General features: G+C 43.3%; 10 protein-coding genes and 1 non-coding gene across 11 annotated transcripts; 3 read left to right on the forward strand and 8 right to left on the reverse strand.

Annotated features, from left to right (window-relative positions):
* Positions 1–42: 42 nt before the first annotated feature.
* On the reverse strand, positions 43–653 carry K450DRAFT_300611 (uncharacterized protein). Its single transcript, XM_051593726.1, has 3 exons — positions 590–653; positions 358–507; positions 43–265 (listed from the first exon to the last, which is right to left on the reverse strand). The coding sequence occupies exons 1-3, from the start codon at positions 638–640 to the stop codon at positions 110–112; spliced, it is 357 nt and encodes a 118-aa protein (XP_051444109.1). The 5' UTR covers positions 641–653; the 3' UTR covers positions 43–109.
* A 48-nt stretch (positions 654–701) lies between these two features.
* On the forward strand, positions 702–5,001 carry K450DRAFT_243896 (uncharacterized protein). The gene is made up of 18 exons (XM_051589498.1): positions 702–799; positions 876–965; positions 1,028–1,129; positions 1,207–1,303; positions 1,365–1,453; positions 1,542–1,634; positions 1,697–1,779; positions 1,852–1,961; positions 2,042–2,177; positions 2,242–2,547; positions 2,630–3,470; positions 3,535–3,685; positions 3,757–3,855; positions 3,924–4,332; positions 4,399–4,541; positions 4,613–4,640; positions 4,720–4,768; positions 4,843–5,001. The coding sequence occupies exons 1-18, from the start codon at positions 763–765 to the stop codon at positions 4,914–4,916; spliced, it is 2,937 nt and encodes a 978-aa protein (XP_051444110.1). The 5' UTR covers positions 702–762; the 3' UTR covers positions 4,917–5,001.
* Positions 4,704–6,235, forward strand: K450DRAFT_243908 (uncharacterized protein). The gene is made up of 2 exons (XM_051589499.1): positions 4,704–5,267; positions 5,332–6,235. Exons 1-2 carry the CDS (start codon positions 5,026–5,028, stop codon positions 6,173–6,175), a joined length of 1,086 nt encoding a protein of 361 aa, XP_051444111.1. The 5' UTR covers positions 4,704–5,025; the 3' UTR covers positions 6,176–6,235.
* A 67-nt stretch (positions 6,236–6,302) lies between these two features.
* K450DRAFT_288681 (uncharacterized protein) lies at positions 6,303–6,650 on the reverse strand (the record flags this gene model as incomplete). The annotated part of the gene is made up of 1 exon (XM_051593549.1): positions 6,303–6,650. The coding sequence occupies one exon, from the start codon at positions 6,648–6,650 to the stop codon at positions 6,333–6,335; it is 318 nt and encodes a 105-aa protein (XP_051444112.1). The 3' UTR covers positions 6,303–6,332.
* Positions 6,651–8,189: 1,539 nt separating this feature from the next.
* Positions 8,190–8,652, reverse strand: K450DRAFT_243910 (uncharacterized protein). The gene has a single exon (XM_051589500.1). It carries the CDS (start codon positions 8,630–8,632, stop codon positions 8,315–8,317), a length of 318 nt encoding a protein of 105 aa, XP_051444113.1. The 5' UTR covers positions 8,633–8,652; the 3' UTR covers positions 8,190–8,314.
* Positions 8,653–10,343: 1,691 nt separating this feature from the next.
* On the forward strand, positions 10,344–10,416 carry K450DRAFT_t61. The gene has a single exon. It is a non-coding gene; the product is annotated as a tRNA-Thr (tRNA).
* Positions 10,417–10,982: 566 nt separating this feature from the next.
* K450DRAFT_281173 (uncharacterized protein) lies at positions 10,983–12,282 on the reverse strand. The gene is made up of 2 exons (XM_051593387.1): positions 12,044–12,282; positions 10,983–11,976 (listed from the first exon to the last, which is right to left on the reverse strand). The coding sequence occupies exons 1-2, from the start codon at positions 12,246–12,248 to the stop codon at positions 11,081–11,083; spliced, it is 1,101 nt and encodes a 366-aa protein (XP_051444114.1). The 5' UTR covers positions 12,249–12,282; the 3' UTR covers positions 10,983–11,080.
* A 24-nt stretch (positions 12,283–12,306) lies between these two features.
* K450DRAFT_243917 (uncharacterized protein) lies at positions 12,307–14,997 on the reverse strand. The gene is made up of 13 exons (XM_051589501.1): positions 14,952–14,997; positions 14,820–14,888; positions 14,608–14,688; positions 14,512–14,542; positions 14,066–14,424; positions 13,916–13,998; positions 13,763–13,852; positions 13,531–13,697; positions 13,112–13,470; positions 12,985–13,046; positions 12,835–12,924; positions 12,653–12,766; positions 12,307–12,561 (listed from the first exon to the last, which is right to left on the reverse strand). Exons 1-13 carry the CDS (start codon positions 14,974–14,976, stop codon positions 12,430–12,432), a joined length of 1,662 nt encoding a protein of 553 aa, XP_051444115.1. The 5' UTR covers positions 14,977–14,997; the 3' UTR covers positions 12,307–12,429.
* A 6-nt stretch (positions 14,998–15,003) lies between these two features.
* On the reverse strand, positions 15,004–16,241 carry K450DRAFT_243927 (uncharacterized protein). Its single transcript, XM_051589502.1, has 6 exons — positions 16,022–16,241; positions 15,856–15,961; positions 15,648–15,793; positions 15,473–15,584; positions 15,328–15,402; positions 15,004–15,257 (listed from the first exon to the last, which is right to left on the reverse strand). The coding sequence occupies exons 1-6, from the start codon at positions 16,116–16,118 to the stop codon at positions 15,173–15,175; spliced, it is 621 nt and encodes a 206-aa protein (XP_051444116.1). The 5' UTR covers positions 16,119–16,241; the 3' UTR covers positions 15,004–15,172.
* Positions 16,242–16,327: 86 nt separating this feature from the next.
* K450DRAFT_243934 (uncharacterized protein) lies at positions 16,328–17,568 on the reverse strand. Its single transcript, XM_051589503.1, has 7 exons — positions 17,386–17,568; positions 17,243–17,322; positions 17,034–17,138; positions 16,861–16,942; positions 16,653–16,792; positions 16,511–16,589; positions 16,328–16,446 (listed from the first exon to the last, which is right to left on the reverse strand). Exons 1-7 carry the CDS (start codon positions 17,461–17,463, stop codon positions 16,381–16,383), a joined length of 630 nt encoding a protein of 209 aa, XP_051444117.1. The 5' UTR covers positions 17,464–17,568; the 3' UTR covers positions 16,328–16,380.
* Positions 17,569–19,571: 2,003 nt separating this feature from the next.
* K450DRAFT_243943 (uncharacterized protein) lies at positions 19,572–21,859 on the reverse strand. The gene is made up of 10 exons (XM_051589504.1): positions 21,332–21,859; positions 21,176–21,251; positions 21,002–21,105; positions 20,838–20,924; positions 20,647–20,781; positions 20,500–20,580; positions 20,382–20,430; positions 20,179–20,301; positions 19,899–20,111; positions 19,572–19,831 (listed from the first exon to the last, which is right to left on the reverse strand). Exons 1-10 carry the CDS (start codon positions 21,680–21,682, stop codon positions 19,731–19,733), a joined length of 1,320 nt encoding a protein of 439 aa, XP_051444118.1. The 5' UTR covers positions 21,683–21,859; the 3' UTR covers positions 19,572–19,730.
* Between the last annotated feature and the right edge of the window lie 885 nt (positions 21,860–22,744).

Below are 22,744 nucleotides of genomic sequence, written 5' to 3' on the forward strand. Positions count from 1 at the left end.
CAATGACAGCAGTGAAAGGAATAGCTGACAGAACTCTTTTAACTCAAAGATATAGCATTTTATTCTACTGTACAGAATGGATATTATCGTAACTTGAATCTATGGTCTTCTATTTTTGGTCCTTTTTCCGTAGCCAGCTGGGTGTTGGCCCAGACATGAAGCGATTGCCCGGTCGGCGGCTATTACTTCCAGACGGCTTGGCATCCAAGTCAACAGGGATGATGATATTTTCGCTTTGCATCTTCTTCAGATGGGCGCATTGTATCTGGAATCAATTGCAAATTAGTTTTAAAATCATTTCTTAGCACCGTGGACTGGAATTCTTGTATCCTATCATCCAATGCTGGTTATGCATACCTGTAAAGTCTCTAATTGAGTCTCGCCAGCAAGAATATTCAATTCATATTCGCTCTTGTCCAGGTTTTTGTTAGTAGGACTACGGAATTCTCCCTTTATTCTGTTTCTGAGATAAGATTTCCTCGTTTGCGATGGCATTTGCCCGGCAACCTGCAAAGTACGCGGTAGTCATGAACACAGTGTTTAGACATAATCCTTTAAGTATTACATAAGTCAATGTAGCGGTGCATACCCTTAGTAGGCTCCTATATAGCGATAATGTTCGAGTCTTGTCAACATTCATGATTGGAAAGTGGTCACAGCCTGAAGGCCAGGCACGAGCCCGTTTTTCATTCAAAGACAGACCCAGAAAAAAGTCGTCAAGGCCGCTTTTTCCAACACGCGACACCAACGCAGTAGTTCTCAATGCTGATCTGCAAGCCAGATTGGATCACTCACACAGGCAAATTCTCGTCTCCATCCCTTCATTGGCCGGTTTCAGAGTGTTTGTACGCTAAACCTTTACCTTGTCTTTACAGACAGCTCGCAAAATGCCAAAGAAAAGAAAGTCTGCATCTACTCGGTCCATGTTCATCCTAATGGCGAAAGGCTTGCAACAGGAGGACTAGGTATGCCAATAGGTTGGTGCATAACCTTTGCGTTTTTCTACGTACTTACTAGTCATTTGTAGACACCAAGGTGCGAATATGGAATACCGCTCCTGTGCTCAATGAGGAAGCCGAGGAAGACCCTAATTGCCATAAACTTCTATGTACTATGACTATGCACAATGGTAGGTTTCGGTCGACATATATATTAATATCAACGCTTTTTTATACGTTCATCATTTAATCGCTTTTTATTTTACAGGTGCAGTCCTCTGTGTACGTTGGAGCAATATTGAAGGCCGATACCTAGCATCCGGCTCGGACAACGACAACACCATCATCATATGGGAACTGGATAGGTGAGGCGACCGCCCTATGTGGAATGTCCGTATTGGCGAATTGTGGGTCTAACGTTTATAGATCTGTTACGCGAGGAACGGTATTCGGCTCCACCGATGTTAATTACGAGAGTTGGCGACCTGTTAAATATCTCAGAGGACACGAATCTGGTGAGTGGATTTGATATCATCACTCAATCGCTCTTTGAAGCTATGCTCATATCATCCCTTTTTTTTTAAAAAAAAAAAAAAAACACAGACGTTCAAGATTTGGCTTGGTCTAGCGACAATCAATATCTTGCATCTTGTGCAGTTGATGGACACGTCATTGTTTGGGATGGATTGACTTTTGGTATGCTTGGTTGTTTGCTTGAAATGCAGATGCTGTTCCAATTCTAATGCTATGCTTTGCAGATCGAGTGAAAAAGATTGATCAGCACGGAGGGTTTGTAAAAGGCGTAACCTGGGATCCTGTCGGCAAGTACCTAGCATCGCAGGTATGTAGCACAAAAGGCATGCATGGTGAACTACAAGAATGCTTACAAGGATGTATATTTTTTCTTTTGCAGAGTGATGATAATTTGGTTAAAATTTGGCGGACATCCGACTGGAGTTTGGAAAGAGATATTCGAGAACCTTTCGTCAATGCACCAGGAACTACATTTTTTCGTCGTTTGAGGTATGTTCCTTTATATTGACATCCAGTGGCATGAATGGACAACTTATTTTATCTGCCTTTTTTTTCTCTCTCTTGACTAGTTGGGCGCCAAACGGATCACATATCGCTGCAGCAAATGCTGTCAATGGTATGCAGTGTGTTGCAGCTGTCATCAGCCGAGATAATTGGAGCTCAGATTTATCCTTGGTTGGCCATGAACTGCCTGTTGAAGTAGCCGTAAGTGGTTATATTATTTACTAGCCTGATGTTGTCAAGACGCCTAGCTGACACCCGCAAACAGTGCTTCAATCCAAAGCTGTTTTACTTTACCTCGATAGACTCAGATAGCTCAGCACAACCAGCAGACGAACAACGTGGAACTCTTGCATCCGTTTGTGCTTTGGGTGGACAAGATCGCAGCGTTTCTATCTGGGTCACCAAACATTCTCGGCCACTCTGTGTCGCAACTGATGTCTTTCAGAACAATATTTACGATTTGGCTTGGAGTCCTGACGGACGGTATGTTGTTGCCTGTTCACAAGATGGTACAGTTGCATTCTTGCAATTAGACGAAGAGCTAGGAACGCCTATTGAGGATGATGAAATGGTAATGTTCTATACAATGTTGTATGCAGTGTCTTGGGTATTTTTCGATTCTAATAGATGGTACTCTTCCTTCGTGTACTCAGATTCAGTTGCTGTCGAAATACGGATACAAGCGTAAAGCAGTTACTTTACCTGAAGCGCCAGTGCAACTAGAACTTGAAGAGGAGAACGCCATATCGCAAAAATCATCGTCTTCTTCACGAATAGTACAGTTGATGGGCGGTGATCAGCCGGACACTTCGATGACGGACATTAAGCCGGTTGAGAAATTGGCTGATAAAGGAGAAGATGTCATGGATACCACTAAGACCTCAGGAGATATTGAAAGTCAAACAGAAACCGTTACTTCTACCACCACCCCTGCCAATATACAAAAACCAACCCAGACTGTTGCAGCCAACAACGTGACAGAGCAGCCTCCGGCTATGGATGTCGCTAAACAACAGCAGGTCACCATTGGAAAGGACGGTAAAAAACGTATTCGGCCAGTATTTGTTACCAGCGGAAATTCTATCCACAATTCACTTGATACCAACAAGCCATCGGTCAATGACAACGAGACAGCGATACATCACACGGGTGAAAACGGAGTACGTACAAATGGCAATGTACATGGAACAGAGTACGACTCCCCTTCCAGCTATCTTCCAAGTAGCGGCATACCGACATCAGTGGTGGGAACAAAGCGAAAACCCAATGAAGAAATATCAGACCAAGATTCCGTCAAGCGGGTGGATATTGATCAAAATAGCACTTCAGAACCACTGTATCGACCATCATGGATAGATGCTGCCATTGTTCCACCTATTGTCCGACAAAGCCAGCTTCGATTAGGTGTGCCGAAGGTGAAATCCGTTTTGACTCAACGTGGAAGTTCCCATGAGCCTTCTTGGGTTCTAGAATGTCAAAACTCTAGTAACAGAGGTACGAAACAAGCATGTTTTCTAGGTGTTTATATTTTACCGCCACTGACAGAAAATTTTACTAGATCATGCCAAGGTGATCTACTGTAACAAGGGAACACCAGTATGGGTAGATTATGTACCAAGTTCTGTTCTACAAATGACTGGTAACAAGCACTTTTGTGCAGTAGGATGTGAAGATGGTAGTATCGTTATTTACTCTCAAGCAGGAAGAAGGTAAACAAACGATGACCAATATGGTAATCCTTGGGTATGAGGAACCCTTCTAATCCCTCCTCTTACCGTAGGTTACTGCCTCCTTTAATGCTAGAGAGTACGCCGGTGTGGATGTCTTGCTCGGATAGATGGTTATTGGCTTTGACAGCTACTGGCCTTTTGTATATATGGTGAGCCTGACTAACTGAAGCATGATCGACATGGAATGATTGAAGCTAAACTTTTTCGGCAACCACAGGGACGTAATTAATGAAACAAGCTTCTTGTCCGAAATATCCGTAGCTCCTGTTTTGCAAGTAGCAACCGTTGTACCTACAGCGGACCATACAGCGAACATAGCACCCACTATCAAAGACATCCGGATACAAAAAAATGGAACTCCTATCATCATCACTAATCACAGTCAAGCGTTTGCATACCACCTGAATATGAAAATATGGACCCGTATTTGTGACGCCTGGCAAATGCTGTCAGAGTTATGGGGATCTGGGAGTCAAAATATGGATGCCAGTACTCACCCATTGGGCTGGCTATCTAGAGCAACCACCACAGTGGGCCACAAAGCCAGCAGCATTGGCCATCATGCCAAAACATTGGCAAGAATGGACCACCAGGCCACCAGTATCATCACTCTTGGTCACATTGAGGCAAGCTAATTTTCTATTCTCGTCAATTGGTCATTGCTGATTTCTAATCGTTCGCTTCCCTTTCAGACTCAATTGGCAGTAGCAGTCCTGTTAGACTCTCCGGATGAATATCGGCAGTGGATGATGTATTACGCGAAGCGGCTTGCAACGGAGAATGCGACAGAGAAGGTGGACGAATTATGTCGATGGCTCCTTGGCCCTACTTATTCGTAAGTCCTTCTACGTTTATGGCTCTCATCCCACTTGTATGGTTAACCAACATTTTTTTTTACAATGGTAGAGCCAATGATGGTCAGACCCAGATTTTGGTAAGTTGATCGACCAAACCAGACCCAACCAATTTGCGGCGCCGACTAAAAAAATTGACTTTCATTTGTTTTTACTCAGGGTACCTTGGATAAGCGAGCCCTGCTAAAAAGCATCCTTCCAATTCTTAGTAAGTGAATGAGCAAGTTCTACCATGGAAATAATGTATAGTGTTAACCATTATATGTTTTAAAATCTGTATAGGTCAAAATAGACAATTACAGCGAATAGTAGCGGAGCACCGTGAAATCCTTCTGAGTTGTGATCGACCTCATTGACACTAATACGTCGCCTACTTTCTGAGTTACTGGAGTTTCATAAAATAATAAATAAATAAAAATAATTACATCAATTACCTGGCGTTGAGCTTGCTACTGCCACTAAACCATGCCAGCGTGTACAGACACTGAATATGTCAATCGCACATACTACCGCCATCTCAAGTCGAAGGCCAAACGAGATAGTCACGGCTCTGACGAACAACAGGTTGATTTGAGCTCGGCTGTCATCACCGTCAATCCAGGCAAATCACGCAATCCACTGCATCGCCATGCCGGCTACAGCATAGATCTAAGCGGACATGATATTGCTCACATTATGCCAATACCACCTTTGTCGAAAGTCAGCACGTAAGTTATTGTCTGTCTTGTTAAGTAGAAACGGTACCTGCATGTCTGACCTTTCGTTTTGCAGGTCTAAAATGTTCATCAACCCATCGTTATCCACCCTTACACACTTGAAGCTTTCCAACAACTTGCTGAGTTCTATCCCAGACAATATTGGGTCCCTGGAAACTTTGGTACATTTGGATATCTCTCATAACCGCATACGGAGTTTACCAAAATCCATTCGATCACTTTCCAATCTCACGGTACTGCAGGCTAGAAACAACCTTCTGAGAGAACTTCCACAAGAAATTGGGCAACTTTCCTCGCTATCGGTACTCGACATATCGCATAACCGCATCACCGTTCTACCAGCCGAAATTCTACGCTTAGGTAACCTTTGTCATTTGATTACTACTCGATGTCCGCTCCTGTCTGCTACACCAAAACCGCATATGGCCCGAACCCTCAGTCTGCTTGAAACCTGTGCCAGAACCGTCGTCCGTCACCGTATACCCCTCGATGCAGACCTTCCATCCCATGTTAAATCATATGTGGCATCAGCGAAGGAGTGTAGCATGTGTTGCAAGCCATGCTACGAAGGAGCGATTGATAAATACATGCTGCATGAGAGGCAACCACCTAACCAGGTTATTCCTGTGAAATACACGTTATGTTGCGCACATTGGAATCAAGCAGAAGAGATCGTGTTGTCCATGTTCTCTACAGCATCCTCGCCTAGCTTACATCATTACATTGCGGAGAATGGTCTCAGTGACCAAGAGAATCACACAACACCCATGATTGGAGAGCCGGCCTCTACCAACCATCGTGCATCGCTTGTCAGCCCAATGGTGCATCAACGGTCTCATTCCAAACGATCACTGTGGCAACAGACGGCAAAATTATGGAATCGTCCCATCAGTCGATAACCAAGAAAACAAAGTCAACCGCTTGTAAATATAGACAAATAAAAAAAAAATTGAACATGCACGAAATGAAACAGAAATGGCATTTGATATATTGTAAGATATAGCTCTGTCCCAACGCTCAGTTGGGTTCGGTTTATTGAAAGCGTACATTGCTGTTCTAAGGAGTGATAGTAGGGTTGGAAGTACAGTTGTATTCTCCATCCCAATAAGGGCGAATACCATCAGCACGAGCTCCGGACTTGCACTTCGCATAACCTCCACTACCTAAGCAGCATTTCTTATAAGCCTTTACGGTAGAGTGTTCATTTCCAGTTTGGCAAACATTTCCAGTCATGGAGCCTTTGGCAAGGATACAGCATGAAGCATCATATGATGGGTTGAAGCAAGAGCAAATTCCAAAGTAGAAGGGATCGGCTTGAGCGAGACCAAAGAGGCAGACCAAGGCAAGTGCGATAATAGCTGTGAAGCGAGTCATATTTGTTTTCTTGTATGACTTATGAGTTCTCTTTCATTGCCCTTTTATACTTTCGGATCTTTTGGATGCCATGTTGCGAGTGGCCCATATTACTGTTTCAAGGATACAATTTCAGGGCGAGCATTTAGCCGAAATGTAATAGCAATAGCTCAGCAATGGACCAAGAAAAGTACACGATGCGCTATTCATAGGAGCCTCCTTGCACAACGATAATAAAGTTGCTCTTATATGTAGGCCCGAGCATATAACTCAATGCCGAACTCGTTTCGTATGTTATGTTGCGGCTGAACATGGCGATCTGTATGGCTGATACCTTTGAGTGATGATAGAGCATAGCCAATCTTGATTCCTCTTCTCGCTATGTAACTGCTTGAAGAGATATTGAGCGATGCGACAAATTGTTCGTTGTCGAAAGCTTGTGTAAGCCTAGCGAACTTTGTACAATGACATTTAAAAATAGGAATATATAGCAGCGTCTCACAAAGCATACATGAAATACACGGTCATGTTTTCGTGTTGAATATTGAACCCTAGCAACCAAATGCCATTGACTGCTAGCATTGATATGCACAAAAAGTTAGGTGCTCATTGGTGGCTCTACCACTTCAGTTCTACGGCCTAAATAATCAAATAGTGTCAGACTGGTATACCCACTGTACAATTCCAGAATTTTAAATTTATGGTCTTTCAACCAAGTGAGTGATAGCAGTACCAGGTAACAGCTCTTCACATCTTTTATAGTTTGGTGTACTCAATCCAAAGCCAGAGTATGTTTAGAGACGTTTCAGATAATGCAGCAGCGATGGCCTTGCGACCTGCCGCCCAACCTGTTGAATAGTCATTTTTCACAGCCAAAAAAATTTTACGGACATCTGTCTGTATTAAAAATAGCAGTAAGCAATGGTCGCAAAGGTTTAAAAAAATTACCCTGTCAGACAGAAAACTATATGACTGAACCCTGGTGATGTCAAGCCTCGTTGTCACTTCTAGTACCATTGTGGCAGTACTTTGAAAACAAAAATAGTGAACAAGAATCTGAATTTGAGAATATTACCTTATAAAAATTTAAGGTGATAGGATGAGGGCCATTGATGATGTTTTTCCAAAATGGCGAACTCGTTGGTACAAATCATGTAGATGTTTACATTGTATTTATGTCGAATGATCCGATCATTAAAAGCATGTGGCAACGTTCAAACACATTGCCAAAATCAGCAAAATTAATTCTAGACAAAATAATAAACTATGGAACGCAAAAATATAAAACAATCAAATCAATAAGTTGCTATTGTGTGTAAGCATGGAGTTGCTGTAGTAGTTATCAGACAGATGGGCAACCAGACTAAAAAAATCCAACTTTGTTTTCGGCAAGGTGCATGCACACATTGTGGATAAGCGAAGAAAGAATCCTTCATAAAACACTCCGACCTCAACGTATCTTATATGCTCAGAAGAAACTTCCTGATATAAGTCCATCACATTATTGGTATACTTCAAATGTACAAGTTTGGATTAAAGATAGGTTCATGAACCATTTTTGACATGTAAACTGGACTTTCGCTTACTGGGCAGACGATCTGCCAGCCGAAGTACTACGTGTAAGGTATAATTTTACTCCAACGTTTAGTTGGAATTTATGTTTATTGCGAATATACATTGTTGGTTTAAGGAGTGATAGTAGGGTTGGAAGTGCAGTTGTATTCTCCCTCATAATAAGGACGAATGCCATCAGCACGAGCTCCGGTCTTGCACTTCGATTTACCTCCACTACCTGCGCAGCAGTTCTGATAAGCAACAATGGTGGCATTTCCATCTCCTGTGTTGCAAACATTTTCACTCATGGAGCCTTGAGCAAGGATACAGCAAGAAGCATCGTATGAAGGTGTAAAGCAAGAGCAAATTCCAAAGTAAAAGGGATCGGCTTGAGCGAGACCAAAGAGGCAGACCAAGGCGAGTGCGATAATAGCGGTGAAGCGAGACATGTTTGTTGTATGACTTCTGAGTTCTCTTTCATTGCCTTTTTTATATTTTAGATTTTTTCGAATGCCATTTTGCGAGTGGCCCGTATTGCCGAGTCAAGGATAGCAGATTTAATCAGAGCAAGGATTTAGCCGAAATGCAATAACAAATAGCTCAACGATTGACAAAGAAAAGTGCACGACGGGCTATTCATAGGTCTTGGCTTGCATAAGGACTGCAAAAGTTGTTGTCACAATGTAATGCCAAGGGAGCGCTCTCGATGCTGAACTTGCTTTCATATTTACATCGAGGTCGAGCGTAATAGTTTTCACGTCTATGATCGTTATGTCAATGTAAAGTATGGTCAATCTTGATTATTCCCTTTTTTTAGAGCATGGGCAACGACGTGGAAAGCAACCAGGTTTACCGGGGGATGCAAGTACTTACCTTTTGAGTTTGTGTAAACATAACAAAATTTTGTCCTAATACTATTTTTTTAAAAATAGCGACAATATGTATGGTAACGTCTTACAATGTACACCTGGGACAAGGTCTGCGAGATTTGCTCAAAAGACATATTTTAATTTGAAATCTAGCTATAAAAAATGACATTGAACTGCATTGATAATATACATGTAAGCAAATGTTAACTGGTGGCTGACACTACTTTTAGACCCTGTGCTAAAGGGCTAAATAAGCAAAAAAAAATTAATATCAGTATGACCAATGACCACTGTACGACTACAGAAGTTAATTATATGACTCTACCAGCGCTTTGGTTACGGCATCGGATCGTGACTGCCTACACCTTCATATGACTCGATACACTGAATAATATTGGTACCAGGCGACGTTCTCCAGAGACGGCGTTGTAAATATACTGCTTAACCTTTTCAAGTTACTTTCTCAGGCAAAAATTTAAACCATCTTTCTGTGATGAAAAAGCTGTCAGTAGGCTCAAAAAAAGTACTGGTCATACGGAAATCGATGTGACCTGATGGCGGTGGTGTTATGCCTTTTCACACTTATAGATGCCAATATAGTGTTTCTAATCACTAGGATCATTAACAAGAATGCAGACATGTGAAAAAAAAAAATTCTGAATAGAATTTGGTGGGACATGCCACTGTCATGATGACATTTCCCAACACGACAGACTATTCTAGCTTCAACGTGTATATAGTAGTTCAAACGAATGAGATTAATTATCACGCACCATGCAAAAATCACCAAATTCAATGGCCAAAGTCAGTATAAATAATGTAAGACGATAGACAAGCAAGTAGTAAACAGGAAATAAAAAATAAAAAATTGTGGTGGATGGTACTCGTATTGTTAACAAAGTACAGTATCGCCGCCGTGGCAGAAAAGGTGATCGATCAGATGATTATTGAATGTCGTTGTATGCAAGCAGGGATAATACTATCGTAACTAGCGCCATAAAAAATATTGAATAACCGTCTCAGAAAAGGCGGTCTTGTAAGATGAGGTGGTGCAAACAGTGTTACACTACAGATTGCCCTCAGCGAACACCTCGCAAAAGCAAAATTCCTAGCATTTTATTCAGAGGTTCCAAAATAATCAATTTATTTTTAAAGGCATATTTTGACTTCATAATTTTTTTTTGAACGCTATTTAACGGCCACTCTGTAGGCAAAGAAGAAAGAGTAAATACCATTATAAACTTATTTTATTCCAAACAAATAATATTTAGTGGTCACTGAGATATAACAAGCCTTCTTGGCTCAGTTGGCAGAGCGTCTGCCTAGTAAGCAGAAGGTCACTAGTTCGATTCTGGTAGAAGGCATTCATTTTTTTTTTTGGCTCAGCGATTTTTTTTTCTTGGGGACTTAAAACATCTCGTACGACCCAAAACGTTTACTTTTTGTGAAGCCAGCAGGCTGAATTCTATAATTTTTTTATTGTTTTCTTCAAATATGCATTTATACGGTGATTATTTTGTGATGTAGATGTCGGATAAAGGCTATGCTTATCTTAGCTTAGGGGCCTAATGTGTCTCGGGCATTTCATAGCTGGTTGTAAAACATGGACAATGGTCTCTCACTTATAGACCTTGGTATGGTATGTTCACGGACATTTTCAGTATGGTGTATGATCGGTACGATAAGGAAGCCTCAGAAACATCCAAATCATAAGATATAGATCAAGCGTTGATGAGTGTCACGACTAAATTCATCAAATGCATGGCAACATGCTAGAAGTCATATCATTCCTTTTGCATCCATCAAGAGATTGTTCGAGATCGCCTCGAGCTGTACTTGAGTAGTGACGCTGACAGTTACAGAAAAAAGAACTCTCTTGCATCAAAGCCGGAGAAAGTCCTACTTTTCTCTCTGATGACCGTCTTACGTTGTAGTCTGTGTTTAATATGGTTAATTTAGATTTTATTTTGTATATACGGTGACTACTTGAGTGATAAAGCGTATTAACCATATCACGGAGAGCTATATCTAATTATGTACATTCACATTCACTAACTCAGTTGGTTCCGCTTCCTGTGATTTATACGGCGGGGCAGGTGGTAGCTGGGTCAATGACTCCACATAGCAAGGAGGCATTTCGTAGCGGCTGTATGCTGGCGGAGGGGGCATTTGACCATCCCAAAATGATTCTTTGGAGCTGACAATGACAGGCACTTCTATCTTGTACCTCTTTGTAAACGTCACATTGCGGCTCGACCGGCTATCCCACCGTTCGGCGGATACCAGCAAATGCACATAATGCCTTACTTTGAGAAGCTTGGTAGACATATCTGTGTGGATCTTGGGAATTAATCGCAGGTCAACGTCATAGCATCTTGGCGTATGGTGGGAATTGTAACAATCAATGTTTTGCATGCCCAACGGAAACGATGTATCTGAAACTTGGCGAGTTTCTCGATGGAGTGATTGGCTGCCAGATGTTCGATAAATGATAGACTCCTTAAGTCCGCAATCGATGCTCTTAATTTTACAGTTTCGAACATCGGGTAATGACAATGAAAATGCTAATTTTAATTGGCCACCTTCCCGAAACACGATAGATGGCGTCGACATCGCAAAAGCAAGACCATCTTGGTATCCCTCGATGTGCTCCCTTGAGTTTAGCAAAGACGATAGACCTCTCGTCATACATTTTCGCAGCGAAACTGGTTTTTCCGCAGTTGTATCGCTTAAAAGTGTTCGCTGTGCCGTTGCTCGTAAGCTGTAACTGATATTCCCCCGATCGGTTTGAAAGGATGGGGGTAGGGAGATTGGAATATGAAAGGTGAAAGGATACTGATGTGAGCCTGCCGGAATGACGCTGTTGTAGGATCCATCCCCTTCCAGATACAGTCTTTCATCGACTAACAATCTCCTCTCAATCGCTGATATAAACGTATGTCAGGGAACAAGTGCTTAGCATAAGATGTTGGGATGAAAGCTTGGACTTACCATCAGATACATCTGCTTTCAAAGTAATACCTCGCCGTACATCGATCTTGAGTATACCAATAAATTGAACCATGAGCCCTTTGGTTTTCATAGGCTTATCAATTTCCAGGTGGCACACTCCATCTAGGCGAGTGGTGCCTTGTTGTGAAGGAGAATCCTGCAATGTACCAGTGAAAGTTGGATCGATCTGTATATCTAGCTTCATGATAAAAGAAATAAAATACTAAAGAAGTATTTCTGCATCGTTAGAGAGAATAGAATCGTAAGGTTATAGATAGAATTATTTTTTATTTATCAAAATAGGCGGAACATGTTTCAGGCATAAATTGTGTTGAACCCATGCATGGTTTGGGACCATTAATTCGATAGTGTTCTTTTTTTTTATTTTATTCTCGAACACGATCAAAGCTCAGGCGTGAATTTCGGTTACCTCGACCTCTTTGTCCACGGCCGCGACCACGACCGTCATAGACATGAGGATTAGGTTTGTTGATGATCAGTTTGTTATCTTGCAACATCTAGACAACAAGGGAATGTGACGATTAGAAACATGTCAATCACCATTAAGGCAATATTACGTGTATTGACGGAATAATTTGGTTCACTTACCTGGCCATTCTTAGCTATTGCCTCGTCCAGTGACGCTTGATCAATAAAATCGACGTAACAATGTGGTTTGGGCAATTGCGTGTTGTGGTCTAGTGGGAACTTAACGCCTGTCACCTGCAAAAATTGAGCTTGAGTTAGATAGATGCCCTGCAAGCCCAACGTTATTCATGCGTAAATCTTACAGATTTATGGCCAAAAAATTCTCTAATCTCTTCTTCCGTCACGGTAGTGTTGGAAAGTCCACCGACGTAGGCAACAAAAGGATTTTTATACTAGATGTAGTGAGTTTAGTGGGTTGGATATTAAGCATGTTCTGTATCACTCGAATTTACCATGCTTTGTCTTCGGTTGCTTCGTGACCCCACACTTTCAGCATTGGAGCTGACATTATCATCTGAAGAGGGGTATAAAAAAGTTAAAAATGAAAACCCTCCATGTCCTTCATAGGTTGTAACTGACCATCCTGAGGAAGCTCACGCATTCGGTTGTCTTGCTCATGTCCACTATATTCACTTGATGCTATGGAGTGAGCTCTCTGGCTGGAGGTTGCGGAGGATGCTGGATATCCATTGTTCTTTCTGTAAGCAAAGTTGAAGCCCTGCGCTTTGGTTTCTGCGCTGACGCGGCCGTGGTGAACGTCCAAAATAACCCAGCCAAATGCAGCGTCGGGGAGGTTAAAGTTCCACATATTTTTGAACCCCTGTTCTTCCAGATCGGTTTGCGAACTGTTGGAGCCATCATCTTGCCTATCGTGAAGTGAAGGGGGCAATCTATTGACGACGCTAAGTGCATTCTGCAACAAGGCGCTCTGGGTATCACTGGGTGGGAGAAGTGGTCAGTCCATTGCGAAGAATAGGCACGAAGCCGTGGATACTTACTCGACAGAACTCTCAACTTGATCCCGAATTGATTCCCAAAGCTGCAAAAAGCCTTGCTGAGACTCAAGTAGGCGATTACGGTAGTGTTCTTGATCTGGTTGACACGAAAACTCATTGTATGATATGCCATATCTAAAATGTAAACCGGCGGATATAGTGAAGTCGACCTAAGATGACGAAGTGTGAGAAACATGGCTACCATTTCGAGTTCTAATTTTTCCTTTTTCGTTACCTTGAGGACGAGAGCAAGCTGTGCTAATAGACCCTCTCGGCCAGGGGAAGCATGGGTGACAAGAATTCTCGTCTCAGATGGATCGTATACCTGTGATCGAGCATCAATAACTAAAACCTTTTTTAATTCTTATACCGGTTTCAGTCAACCTACCAGCTGCGCAGTTTCAACAAGTTCACCAATTTGCAGAGCAGTAGTCCACATTGTACCAGATCCGCCGGCTATGGTATCCAAACCTGGAGGGGAGAGCAAAGTTGAGTAAATGGGGCAGCAGCTGAAACCAAATATGCCAGATACTTATACCTTCTCCATTATCAAACAGCTTGTGCTGCACAACAGCACCGCCGAGTCCAAACAAGCGTAGATTGACACCGCCAATTTCCAGTAGATGAGAGGAAGCTTCGTCTAATATATTGAGGTTCGGTATACTGTATTCCTTGGATCTGAATTTCTCCAAGATGCTAACATCTTCACAAGCTCCCCAAACTGCGAAGACAGGCACATTCAACTTCTTCTTTCCCGACAGGAAGTCTGAGAATTCCGATAAATAGGCTTGATTTTGATCGATCGTGCGTCGGAGTTGCTCGACAGGAGCATCCGCGAGACGCGACTTGACCTGCGATGGAATGAGGGTGCTGTACTGCAGAAGATGGCTCAACGTCCTGATTCGCAAACAAGTCAAGTCAGCAAGGTGACAATTTTTTTTTGTTGATATGCATGTTAAATTTTGTTTGGAAAAATGCAGTTACCGATCACTGATCCGTTCGAGACTAGTGTCATCTATACGCCATGCATGAAGGAATTGAGTTTCGGTCGAGGATTGACATCTATTTTTTTCCACTCACCGTAAAATCCAAAGTCACCAGTATGGATGATATATTGCGCATTGGCCTTCTCCGCCAATTGATTCAGCTGTGAAATGCCACCTATCGCGAAGGATAACGCTCGGTCAATTATGTGTAGGGGTAACGGTCGAGTCACAAGCCATCGGGCTGCTCCACTATCGCGGGAAGGGATGAAAAAGGCACTGAGTAAGGTCTATGGAAATGGAACATACCACGAACATCTGCGACGCAGAGAATTCTTGCTCCGTCATGGGCCGAAAGAATGGAAGTGGCGGCTAAAGCTGCATCTGAAGGTCTGTCAGTAAAAGCCTTTGAAAGCTTATGATGAGGGCCAGAGTGCATACTTTTATCCTGATCATTGGTCATCATAGATCTTTCAATGGGGTATTTTTTGAGCAAGGAGTGTGGTACAAAGTGCCATTTTTCAAATTGAGTTGTAAGTTGCAACCAGCCTAGGTCATGTGACGTCTAGCATGGAAGGAAGTATTTTGAAAAGGATCTTATTGTTTTTTATTTTAAAGAATTTAACTTTTGTATTTTCTAATGGCTCTGCAGGTATTTTTTTTTAGAGCTCTTTCTTGCTGGCACGAGCAGCCTTACGTCGCTTAATGTCTTTGTCCTTGTTCTGGTAGATCATGGTAGTGAAAGGTCTGAAGAGTGGAAGATATATCAATATTAGTATTCTCGCATATATACCTCTGATTCCTTTATTGAACTTACCCTTCGAACGTAAGAGCAATTTGGTAGAAGATATAGACAATGGCAGACAATGCGATACCAGCAGGCTTTCCATACCTGCAAAACGAGACTAGTGAGCGGACCAGGCTGGGCTCGAATCACGCAGAGGCCAGCAAATTTCACTTACCATAGGGCGGTGGCCAAGAAAGTCAAGGTAGAGCCAACGTACATGGGGTTCTCGCACACGTTGAAGGGGAATGACGTGACTCTCTCCTTCATCAAAATGCCAAAATAGTCACCTGAAAATACGCGTTAGTGCCACCCAGGTCGAGCCAACACAACCCTTTCGAAAATCACTTTACCGAGGTAGGTTCCAGTAACACCGAGAGCCCACATAGATGAAAGCACCAAGACGTTGCCGGTGGCAAAAATCAGGACGGCTGCCAGCTTGGCAACTTCGGTCTGGAGAAGGGGGTGTGCAGGCTGCTCCTCAAGGGCTAATTTATACCTATTGACATCATCGATAAATAAAACAGGTATGGTACGGCATACGTTACCATCGATACTTACAAGTAATCGCGGATAATACCAATAGAAAAGATGGTAACAGCCAAGCCATAGCATCCAAGGTAAGGGTTTCCACCAGCCAACTTGGTAAGAACTTGGTTACGGTACTCTAATAGAAATTTGGTGAGTGTTAGACCTCCCGAGAACGATCTGAGTGCAGCGATCTTACCTGCTCGGGCAACGATGTTCCAGAAAATAGGATTGAAGAAGATGGATGCCAAGGAAATGTAAAGGGAATTCTTTGAGAGGTCGATGAGAGAATCCATGTTTGCGATTGAAAGGAGAACCAGCGACGTTTTTTGTCAATGGGGTTGTAACTTTTGAGCTGGTTCAAGCGGAGCCCAATGCTGTCGTTTTTGGGGATCCATGTGATCGCACTTGTCCTCTTCACTGGTTATCAACGGTTTTCCTCCATACATTTGTTCACCTGCTCAAGTGGAAGAATGAGATGTGAACATGTACCTTGTTGAAATAATCACGTTGATTTAAGATATGAATGAAAAAAATTTTATTGTGAATGTGCCCTCTCTATAAACAAAGTCGATAACTGACATAGCGTCCACTGGTTTCACTGTTACGCATGATCTTGACGACCTAGAGCACAAATGTGAGAACTCTGATTGAACCAAAACCAACCAAACCATGCTATTCATTTTACCTGTCCACGCTTCAAACCATAGTATCGTGCCACTGGATCAGTTTGTTGTATTCTTGGAAGTTGAGTTTCCTTTAGTCGGCTGGAAGACAGATGGGTCAGTTATCGATGCAATTTTCTACAATGGTCGGCGCTGTAGACTTACTATCGCTTGAGCAAGGCCAACTTCTCTTCCTGAGAAAGAACGATGTGTATAGGGACGAGGACGTGCTGTGTGATATTAACCAAAAGCTCGGCTTCTTGGAAGGACTCAAGGTGATATTTAGCCGACATTCCTTGAATGACCTAAGCAACGTAGTGGTAAGGTGAGAATTAACCGATATATGCTGGAAAAAAAAAGATCGACCATGTACCTTATTTGCTGAAGAAGTCATGGTCTGCTGGAAAATGATGATGCCCTTGGGGATGTTTTGTGTCAACATACGTTCGACGTACCTAAGCAAGGAGTGGGCCAAAAAAAAATTTTGGCAGAATAATCAGCGCTGAACCATAATATATCGATCGATACCTTAAAGCGTGGACTTACTTTCTAATTGGCTTAACACCAACGGATTTGTCTTTTGGGAAAAACACCAACAACTGATCAGCAGGGTCGTCCTTCTTTTGAACCAAGAAAGTAAGTTGATCCCGGCTGCATAGTAGAAAAAAATGAAATCGGGTTACAAAATCACGAACTCGAAAGGTGGAAATGGGATTTGATCCACACTGAATCAAGCGATTGGGATGAAAACGTACTCGATGTCTGATGTTCGCGCAAATGTGTCTCTGAAAGTATCCAAATCCATCTCCAATTCTGATTGAGAAACCAAGTATCCCTAAATGGCGAGTTAGTAATGGCCAGTGTAATGGGGTCAAAAGGGGCACATTACTCAACATACCCTATGGCTGACGAGTTGGTGAATGGTCTTGTAGACACGCCACAATCGGGCGACTTCGGTTCTCGCTTCAGTGTCCATGGATTGAATGTGAGGAATGTGAGCCGCAGAACCGATACAATTTTTCCAAACTGAAAACTTGAAAAACGTGACTGTTTTCCACGGAGTTCAATGTTTGACTGTGCCAAAAGCAGATATGAGCTCACCTATGCTGGTGCCAAGCAAGTGTCATCTTTGAAAGACTGCAATGAAATCATTCGAAGCCGTCATTAAACACACCATCAACAGCCTTGAGCACCTAGGCGTTGCCGATAGAAACCATGCTGCCAACTCATATCATCCACCGAACCAAACTACAGCCGCTTATCACCCCGGCCAGTGGACTTACCAGGCACCTTCCTTGTATCCTCAAGTAGGCTATCCTTCTGTTGTATACCCTAACGAGCAAACCGGGAAGCTTGTTTATCCTCCCTACAACAAGGAAGGTGACCATCTGTTTGACTTCTCGTATGCCGGGTATAATGAAGGTTGGACTCCTCTACCCAACCCCAGCAGTCAAGCAACTGTCACTCTCAGTCCTGGGGATGGTCAATCCGACGACGCTGACCGTATTCAAGACGCCATTAATCACATTTCAAAACTGCCTTTGAATGAACTAGGGTTCCGAGGATCCCTTTTTCTGAATGCTGGTATCTTTTATGTCAGCCATCCCATTGAAATCAGCCAGTCTGGTATTATCATGCGAGGAGATGCAGCAGGCGGTACAACCATTCAAGCGACATCAGCTATCGATCCTACTAAAGCCGAATATTTGATTCGCATTTCGGGAGAGGGAAATGAGATGGCCCGAAAGCGCATTTCTATCGTCGACGAATATGTACCTGTTGGATCCATGAGAGTCAAGGTCGCCGATCCTAAACGATTTAAAACCGGTGACTTGATCGTAGTTGCCGCTAATTTCAATCTAGAATGGATTCGCAAAGTTGGCATGGATGTTATTCATCCAAAAGGCGACACAACCAAAAACAATGGTTGGAAACCAGGAAGATTTGATTCATTCCGCCGAGTCATGCATGTCGATGTCAACTCGGGCGAACTCTATCTGAACGCTCCTCTCACCGCCGCTATTGCAAAGTGGTCAGGAGGCGGCCATGTTGAAGCCTACAAGAGCAAGCGAATTGCATTAGTTGGTATTGAAGACTTGCAATTCACCTATCCTACCAACCGGGATCGAGGTCCCGACGAAATGATGCGCCAAGAAAAGAAAAAAGTCAAGGATTATCGATTTGCCACAGAAATGTTTGCCAATTACGTTTTCAAGATGGATAATGCCGAAAATTGTTGGATTCGTAACGTTCGATCGGTGTGGTTCCGTAATTTTGCCCAGCTGGGCACCAACACTTTAGCCATTACTTTGGAGGTGAGTTTTCATAACTATTCGATAAGCTGAATGACTTTGTTCCTAAAAAATGTATACCATACTATTAGGGGTGTAATCATACCTATCCTGCAGCTGCACCGAGCAAAAATCCATCCCTGGTTGGACAGTTTGCCTTTGAAATATCTGGCCAGCTCATCTTGATCGAACGCTGCCATGCTGAAATGAGTTTCCATGCATATTCTTACAAGGCTCGAATTTGTGGTCCCAATGTTGTTCACCAATCTACCTCGGTTGGTCGAGCAGGCGATGTTGGTCCCCACATGAAGTGGTGTAAGTTTTAACATTTTTTCATTCGTTTCTTAATGCTCACTGATCTAAATATCCCTTTTTCATTTTATTTCTTTGCATAGCATCCGGTCAGTTGTACGATAACTGTAATTTCGAAGGTCAGCTCATTATCCAAGATCGCTTTGACGCTGGCTCCGGTCACGGTTGGTCGGGAGCAAATAGCGTAGTCTGGAACACGGTGGCCCATGCTGGCATGATCATTCAGCAACCACCTGCAGCCCAGAACTTCGTCAGTAAGTACTTTAAACGATTTTTTGTAACCATGTACGTGCACTACATTGCTTACACCATGATATCATAGTCGGTAGCTCTGAAAAGAAGGGCAAACCACGTATGCCACAGCATCCATGGGCGTGGACCGAGTCAGAAGGAAAGAAAGTCAATCCTCCAAGCTTATATCTCGCTCAACTTCACGAACGGAGAGGAGCGTCTTCTCAGCGTCAGTAAGAGCCACGGTCGGCCCGATCAACAGACGATGAAAGGCTGGCTGCATACGACTCTTTTTTTTTCCATTAGATTTTTTTTTTTTACTACGTAGACTTTTTGTACAATATTTCAAGATATACAGTATTACGAACTTTCAAATTACATAATGTGGTGAAAGAAGGAAAGGCGCATCCTAGCTGTCAATGGGCCATGCCAGACAAAACATGTCTTTGCTCATCAACAACAGGGACTTTCCATCGGGACTCCATCTGACAGTGGATATCGAGAATTTCTCTGGAAAGGATAAGGGTCAGAAGAGCGCTCTATACTGTGGCCCGCAGCATATATGGTTTGAACGTACCTGCTGGTATGTTGATGGCTGTGACATGAGATCGGTGTTTTTCATGCCGGCGATCTTGCCAGAGGTAAAACCGGCCACCCTCACAACAAATAGCTAGCAAAGAACTGATCTTGGGATTCCATAGAGCTGTCAGGATAGGCTCCTGTTGGACAATGATAGCATGGCTCTTCATGGTAGTCATGTTCCAAATGCAAGCTGTGGTAGGTATGGTTTCTGGTAGAGACATCAGTTTCGACGAGTGGAGATCAGCGTTGGCACCGATGACATATATTTAACTTACCACTCGTCGTGAGCATCAAATTGCCAAGGTTGTTGAATTTAGCCGTGATCGACGTCTTGGGATTTGGCCTATCATGGTCGGGCCGAAGCATCGGTATATGCTGGATGCCATGACGGATATCGTCTGAACAGCGTGCGGTGAATAAGATTATTTCTGAAGTTCCATATCTCATGTGCATAACCATCATTTGTAGAAATACTTACAACCAGCATGAGGTGTTCCACTCATCACTTCTCTTTCAATAAGGATTTCCTGATGATAAGTCGAGAGGAGTTAATATTTTGGTCATCATTTCTGGCGACCCATTTGGCTGCATCTTACCTGTGCAGGATTGTCCGGGTACCTTGTTTGATGCGTAAATGTGCTGACGGGTTTCCACGTAAACGTATCTAGTAATCGTAGCTGTCGAAAGGATAAGTCCTTGAAGTCCGCTGACCTTTTTGTTTAGCGGTCCACGAATTAACGTACCTTATGGTCATAGCCACCGACAGCCAGAAATTGTGAGTCCGGAGACCAACAGACGCTTTTAATTCCCAAACCACCATCATCAACAGAGAAAGACGCTTCCATTGTACCATCCGGTCGATAGACTGATAATTTATACTAGCGGAAAGGTTAGATACGGAAATGAACATGTTACGACGCGCACTGAGACTTACAAGCAACGGTACATCATATGCTGCTATAAACCCGCCGTTCGGTGATATGATTATATCTTGTGCATCGACAGTATCAAGTTCTATGTTCTGCAAAAGTATACGAGTAAGAGACCGTCCGGGCAATCGGTTAGGATATTTTGATTGCAAATTCAGGGCCGGCATACCTTGATGACTTCAAATGATTCGGCGTCATAAATCGACACGACATCTTTGAGGTCTTGTCGGCGCAAGTACGCAAACCACTTTGCATCCGGACTACTTGTGTATCCTGATTACAGAAAGCCGTATCAGATCAACCAACCATCGCTTACGACGGTCCATCGCGTTGTACCACCCACCTTTATCCTTATGCTTGACGTTTTTGATATGGCTGAACCGCTTGTTATACCGCAACGACATGATATGTAGCCTCTCCTTCATAAACGAGTAAAGCGTAAGTTGATAGTAAACAACGGGTATTCAGTCACCGGCCGGCCAAACTAAATCGGCTATACCTTTGTTGAGGCGGTGTGCATCACCGCGTCGGATCCCGGTGACCATCGTATATGGGCAATAGGCCGAGACGCGTCCTTGTACTGACATGACCAGCCGACATCCTCCATGGTATAGCATTGGCATTCACATGCGGCGTAATTGGTGGTTGAAATCATTTTCGAATTTGGACTCCATGCCAGGGCATCAATGGGCCATTTGCAATAGTATACTTGGAGGATGCCTAGATCCGGGTGAGATCGCACAACAAGTTGTTTTTCCACTGCCACGGCAACATAGTTTCCATCAGGCGAGAATCGACAGAGTTTGTTGGACTGTTTGTACAAGTCGGTAAATTGCCATTGGTCGAGCATCGGGCAAGCACACGGCGACGCGGGAAGGAGGCGACGAAAAATTTATGTGAGACGCGTTTTGCTGCATTTTTTAACACCGACGGGGCCGCCGCTGAATTTTTTCTGACCTCTTCGTTCAATCCTCATGCCGCACTTGGAAGCTATCGCCATTCATCCTATCAAGTCCTGCCATCGCATCGATTTAACTGAATGCGAAGTAGGCAGTCTTGGCTTGGAAGGTGACCGTCGGTTTATGGTGGTTAATGCCGATAACAACAAACTCGTTACTCAGCGGTAAATTCCCCGTCATGACTGTTTCCCACCGCTATACGTTTTACTCTCTGACAGTTCTTATCGTTACAGTGTCTATGCATCCATGAGTCTTATCCGACCATTACTCGATGCTAAAAATGACACTCTGACTTTGACGGCTGAGAAACTCGATGACTTGGTACTGCCCCTTCACCCCGATACTAGCCAGCTCAAGTGCCTCACTGTCACCCTGTGGTCCGATAAGCTGCAAGCATTTGATGTAGGCGACGCAGCAGCAGACTGGCTAGAGAAATTTTTTACAGTTTACAAGAGCCATGATCAAAGTAATACACATGGAGACACCGATGGGGGAGCTGAGCGGCCCACCAATATTCGACTGGTCACTTTAGACCTTTCCAAAGGCTATGAACGAAAAGCCCACCCTGAATTGCCCGGGCTTCATTCCCCTTTCACAGACTGGTCACCGGTATCGTTTGGCTTTGAAGGAAGTCTTCAAGCTCTTAATGATGGTCTGGTTGATGGAAAGTGGAGCGATGGACATCGTATTCCTATGAATCGATTCCGAAATAACCTAACCATTGCTGGTACTGAGCCTTGGGAAGAGGATACATGGCTTGTCGCCAGGTAATGAGCGCAATGGAAATTAACTGTTTGATTCCATATCATTGTTTGCTCACCCCTGCTCAATAGAGTCGGAGAGGTCACTTTCTACTTGATGCAGCCCACTGCCCGATGCCCAGGTAGGTTAAGTTAGATTAGAGACAAGTCGGGGGGCCCATATGTGTCTTAACACTAATGTTTCCGCAGTAC

The sequence above is a fragment of the Umbelopsis ramanniana genome (genome assembly GCF_025399195.1).
Source record: "Umbelopsis ramanniana AG unplaced genomic scaffold K450scaffold_32, whole genome shotgun sequence".
NCBI classification, from domain to species: domain Eukaryota; kingdom Fungi; phylum Mucoromycota; class Umbelopsidomycetes; order Umbelopsidales; family Umbelopsidaceae; genus Umbelopsis; species Umbelopsis ramanniana.

Coding starts and splice junctions, on each gene's coding strand:
- K450DRAFT_243908 (XM_051589499.1), top strand. CDS start 5,026: ATGCCAGCGTGTACAGACACTGAATATGTCAATCGCACATACTACCGC. Junction 5,268..5,331: donor CCTTTGTCGAAAGTCAGCAC/GTAAGTTATTGT, acceptor TTCGTTTTGCAG/GTCTAAAATGTTCATCAACC.
- K450DRAFT_243934 (XM_051589503.1), bottom strand. CDS start 17,463: ATGGACACTGAAGCGAGAACCGAAGTCGCCCGATTGTGGCGTGTCTAC. Junction 17,139..17,242: donor GCGCGAACATCAGACATCGA/GTACGTTTTCAT, acceptor TCTACTATGCAG/CCGGGATCAACTTACTTTCT. Junction 16,793..16,860: donor TGACTTCTTCAGCAAATAAG/GTACATGGTCGA, acceptor TACGTTGCTTAG/GTCATTCAAGGAATGTCGGC.
- K450DRAFT_243943 (XM_051589504.1), bottom strand. CDS start 21,682: ATGCTCGACCAATGGCAATTTACCGACTTGTACAAACAGTCCAACAAA. Junction 21,106..21,175: donor CGTCAAGCATAAGGATAAAG/GTGGGTGGTACA, acceptor TTCTGTAATCAG/GATACACAAGTAGTCCGGAT. Junction 19,832..19,898: donor AGCCATCAACATACCAGCAG/GTACGTTCAAAC, acceptor TATCCTTTCCAG/AGAAATTCTCGATATCCACT.
- K450DRAFT_243917 (XM_051589501.1), bottom strand. CDS start 14,976: ATGATGACCAATGATCAGGATAAAA. Junction 14,889..14,951: donor GACCAATGATCAGGATAAAA/GTATGCACTCTG, acceptor CTTCAGATGCAG/CTTTAGCCGCCACTTCCATT. Junction 13,047..13,111: donor GCGTGAGCTTCCTCAGGATG/GTCAGTTACAAC, acceptor ACCCCTCTTCAG/ATGATAATGTCAGCTCCAAT.
- K450DRAFT_243896 (XM_051589498.1), top strand. CDS start 763: ATGCTGATCTGCAAGCCAGATTGGATCACTCACACAG. Junction 4,333..4,398: donor TCACTCTTGGTCACATTGAG/GCAAGCTAATTT, acceptor CTTCCCTTTCAG/ACTCAATTGGCAGTAGCAGT. Junction 4,641..4,719: donor ATGGTCAGACCCAGATTTTG/GTAAGTTGATCG, acceptor GTTTTTACTCAG/GGTACCTTGGATAAGCGAGC.
- K450DRAFT_300611 (XM_051593726.1), bottom strand. CDS start 640: ATGAATGTTGACAAGACTCGAACATTATCGCTATATAGGAGCCTACTA. Junction 508..589: donor TATATAGGAGCCTACTAAGG/GTATGCACCGCT, acceptor CGTACTTTGCAG/GTTGCCGGGCAAATGCCATC. Junction 266..357: donor CTCAATTAGAGACTTTACAG/GTATGCATAACC, acceptor AATTGATTCCAG/ATACAATGCGCCCATCTGAA.
- K450DRAFT_243910 (XM_051589500.1), bottom strand. CDS start 8,632: ATGTCTCGCTTCACCGCTATTATCGCACTCGCCTTGGTCTGCCTCTTT.
- K450DRAFT_243927 (XM_051589502.1), bottom strand. CDS start 16,118: ATGGATTCTCTCATCGACCTCTCAAAGAATTCCCTTTACATTTCCTTG. Junction 15,962..16,021: donor GAACATCGTTGCCCGAGCAG/GTAAGATCGCTG, acceptor AATTTCTATTAG/AGTACCGTAACCAAGTTCTT. Junction 15,403..15,472: donor TTCTTGGCCACCGCCCTATG/GTAAGTGAAATT, acceptor CTCGTTTTGCAG/GTATGGAAAGCCTGCTGGTA.
- K450DRAFT_281173 (XM_051593387.1), bottom strand. CDS start 12,248: ATGAAGCTAGATATACAGATCGATCCAACTTTCACTGGTACATTGCAG. Junction 11,977..12,043: donor GAAAGCAGATGTATCTGATG/GTAAGTCCAAGC, acceptor CGTTTATATCAG/CGATTGAGAGGAGATTGTTA.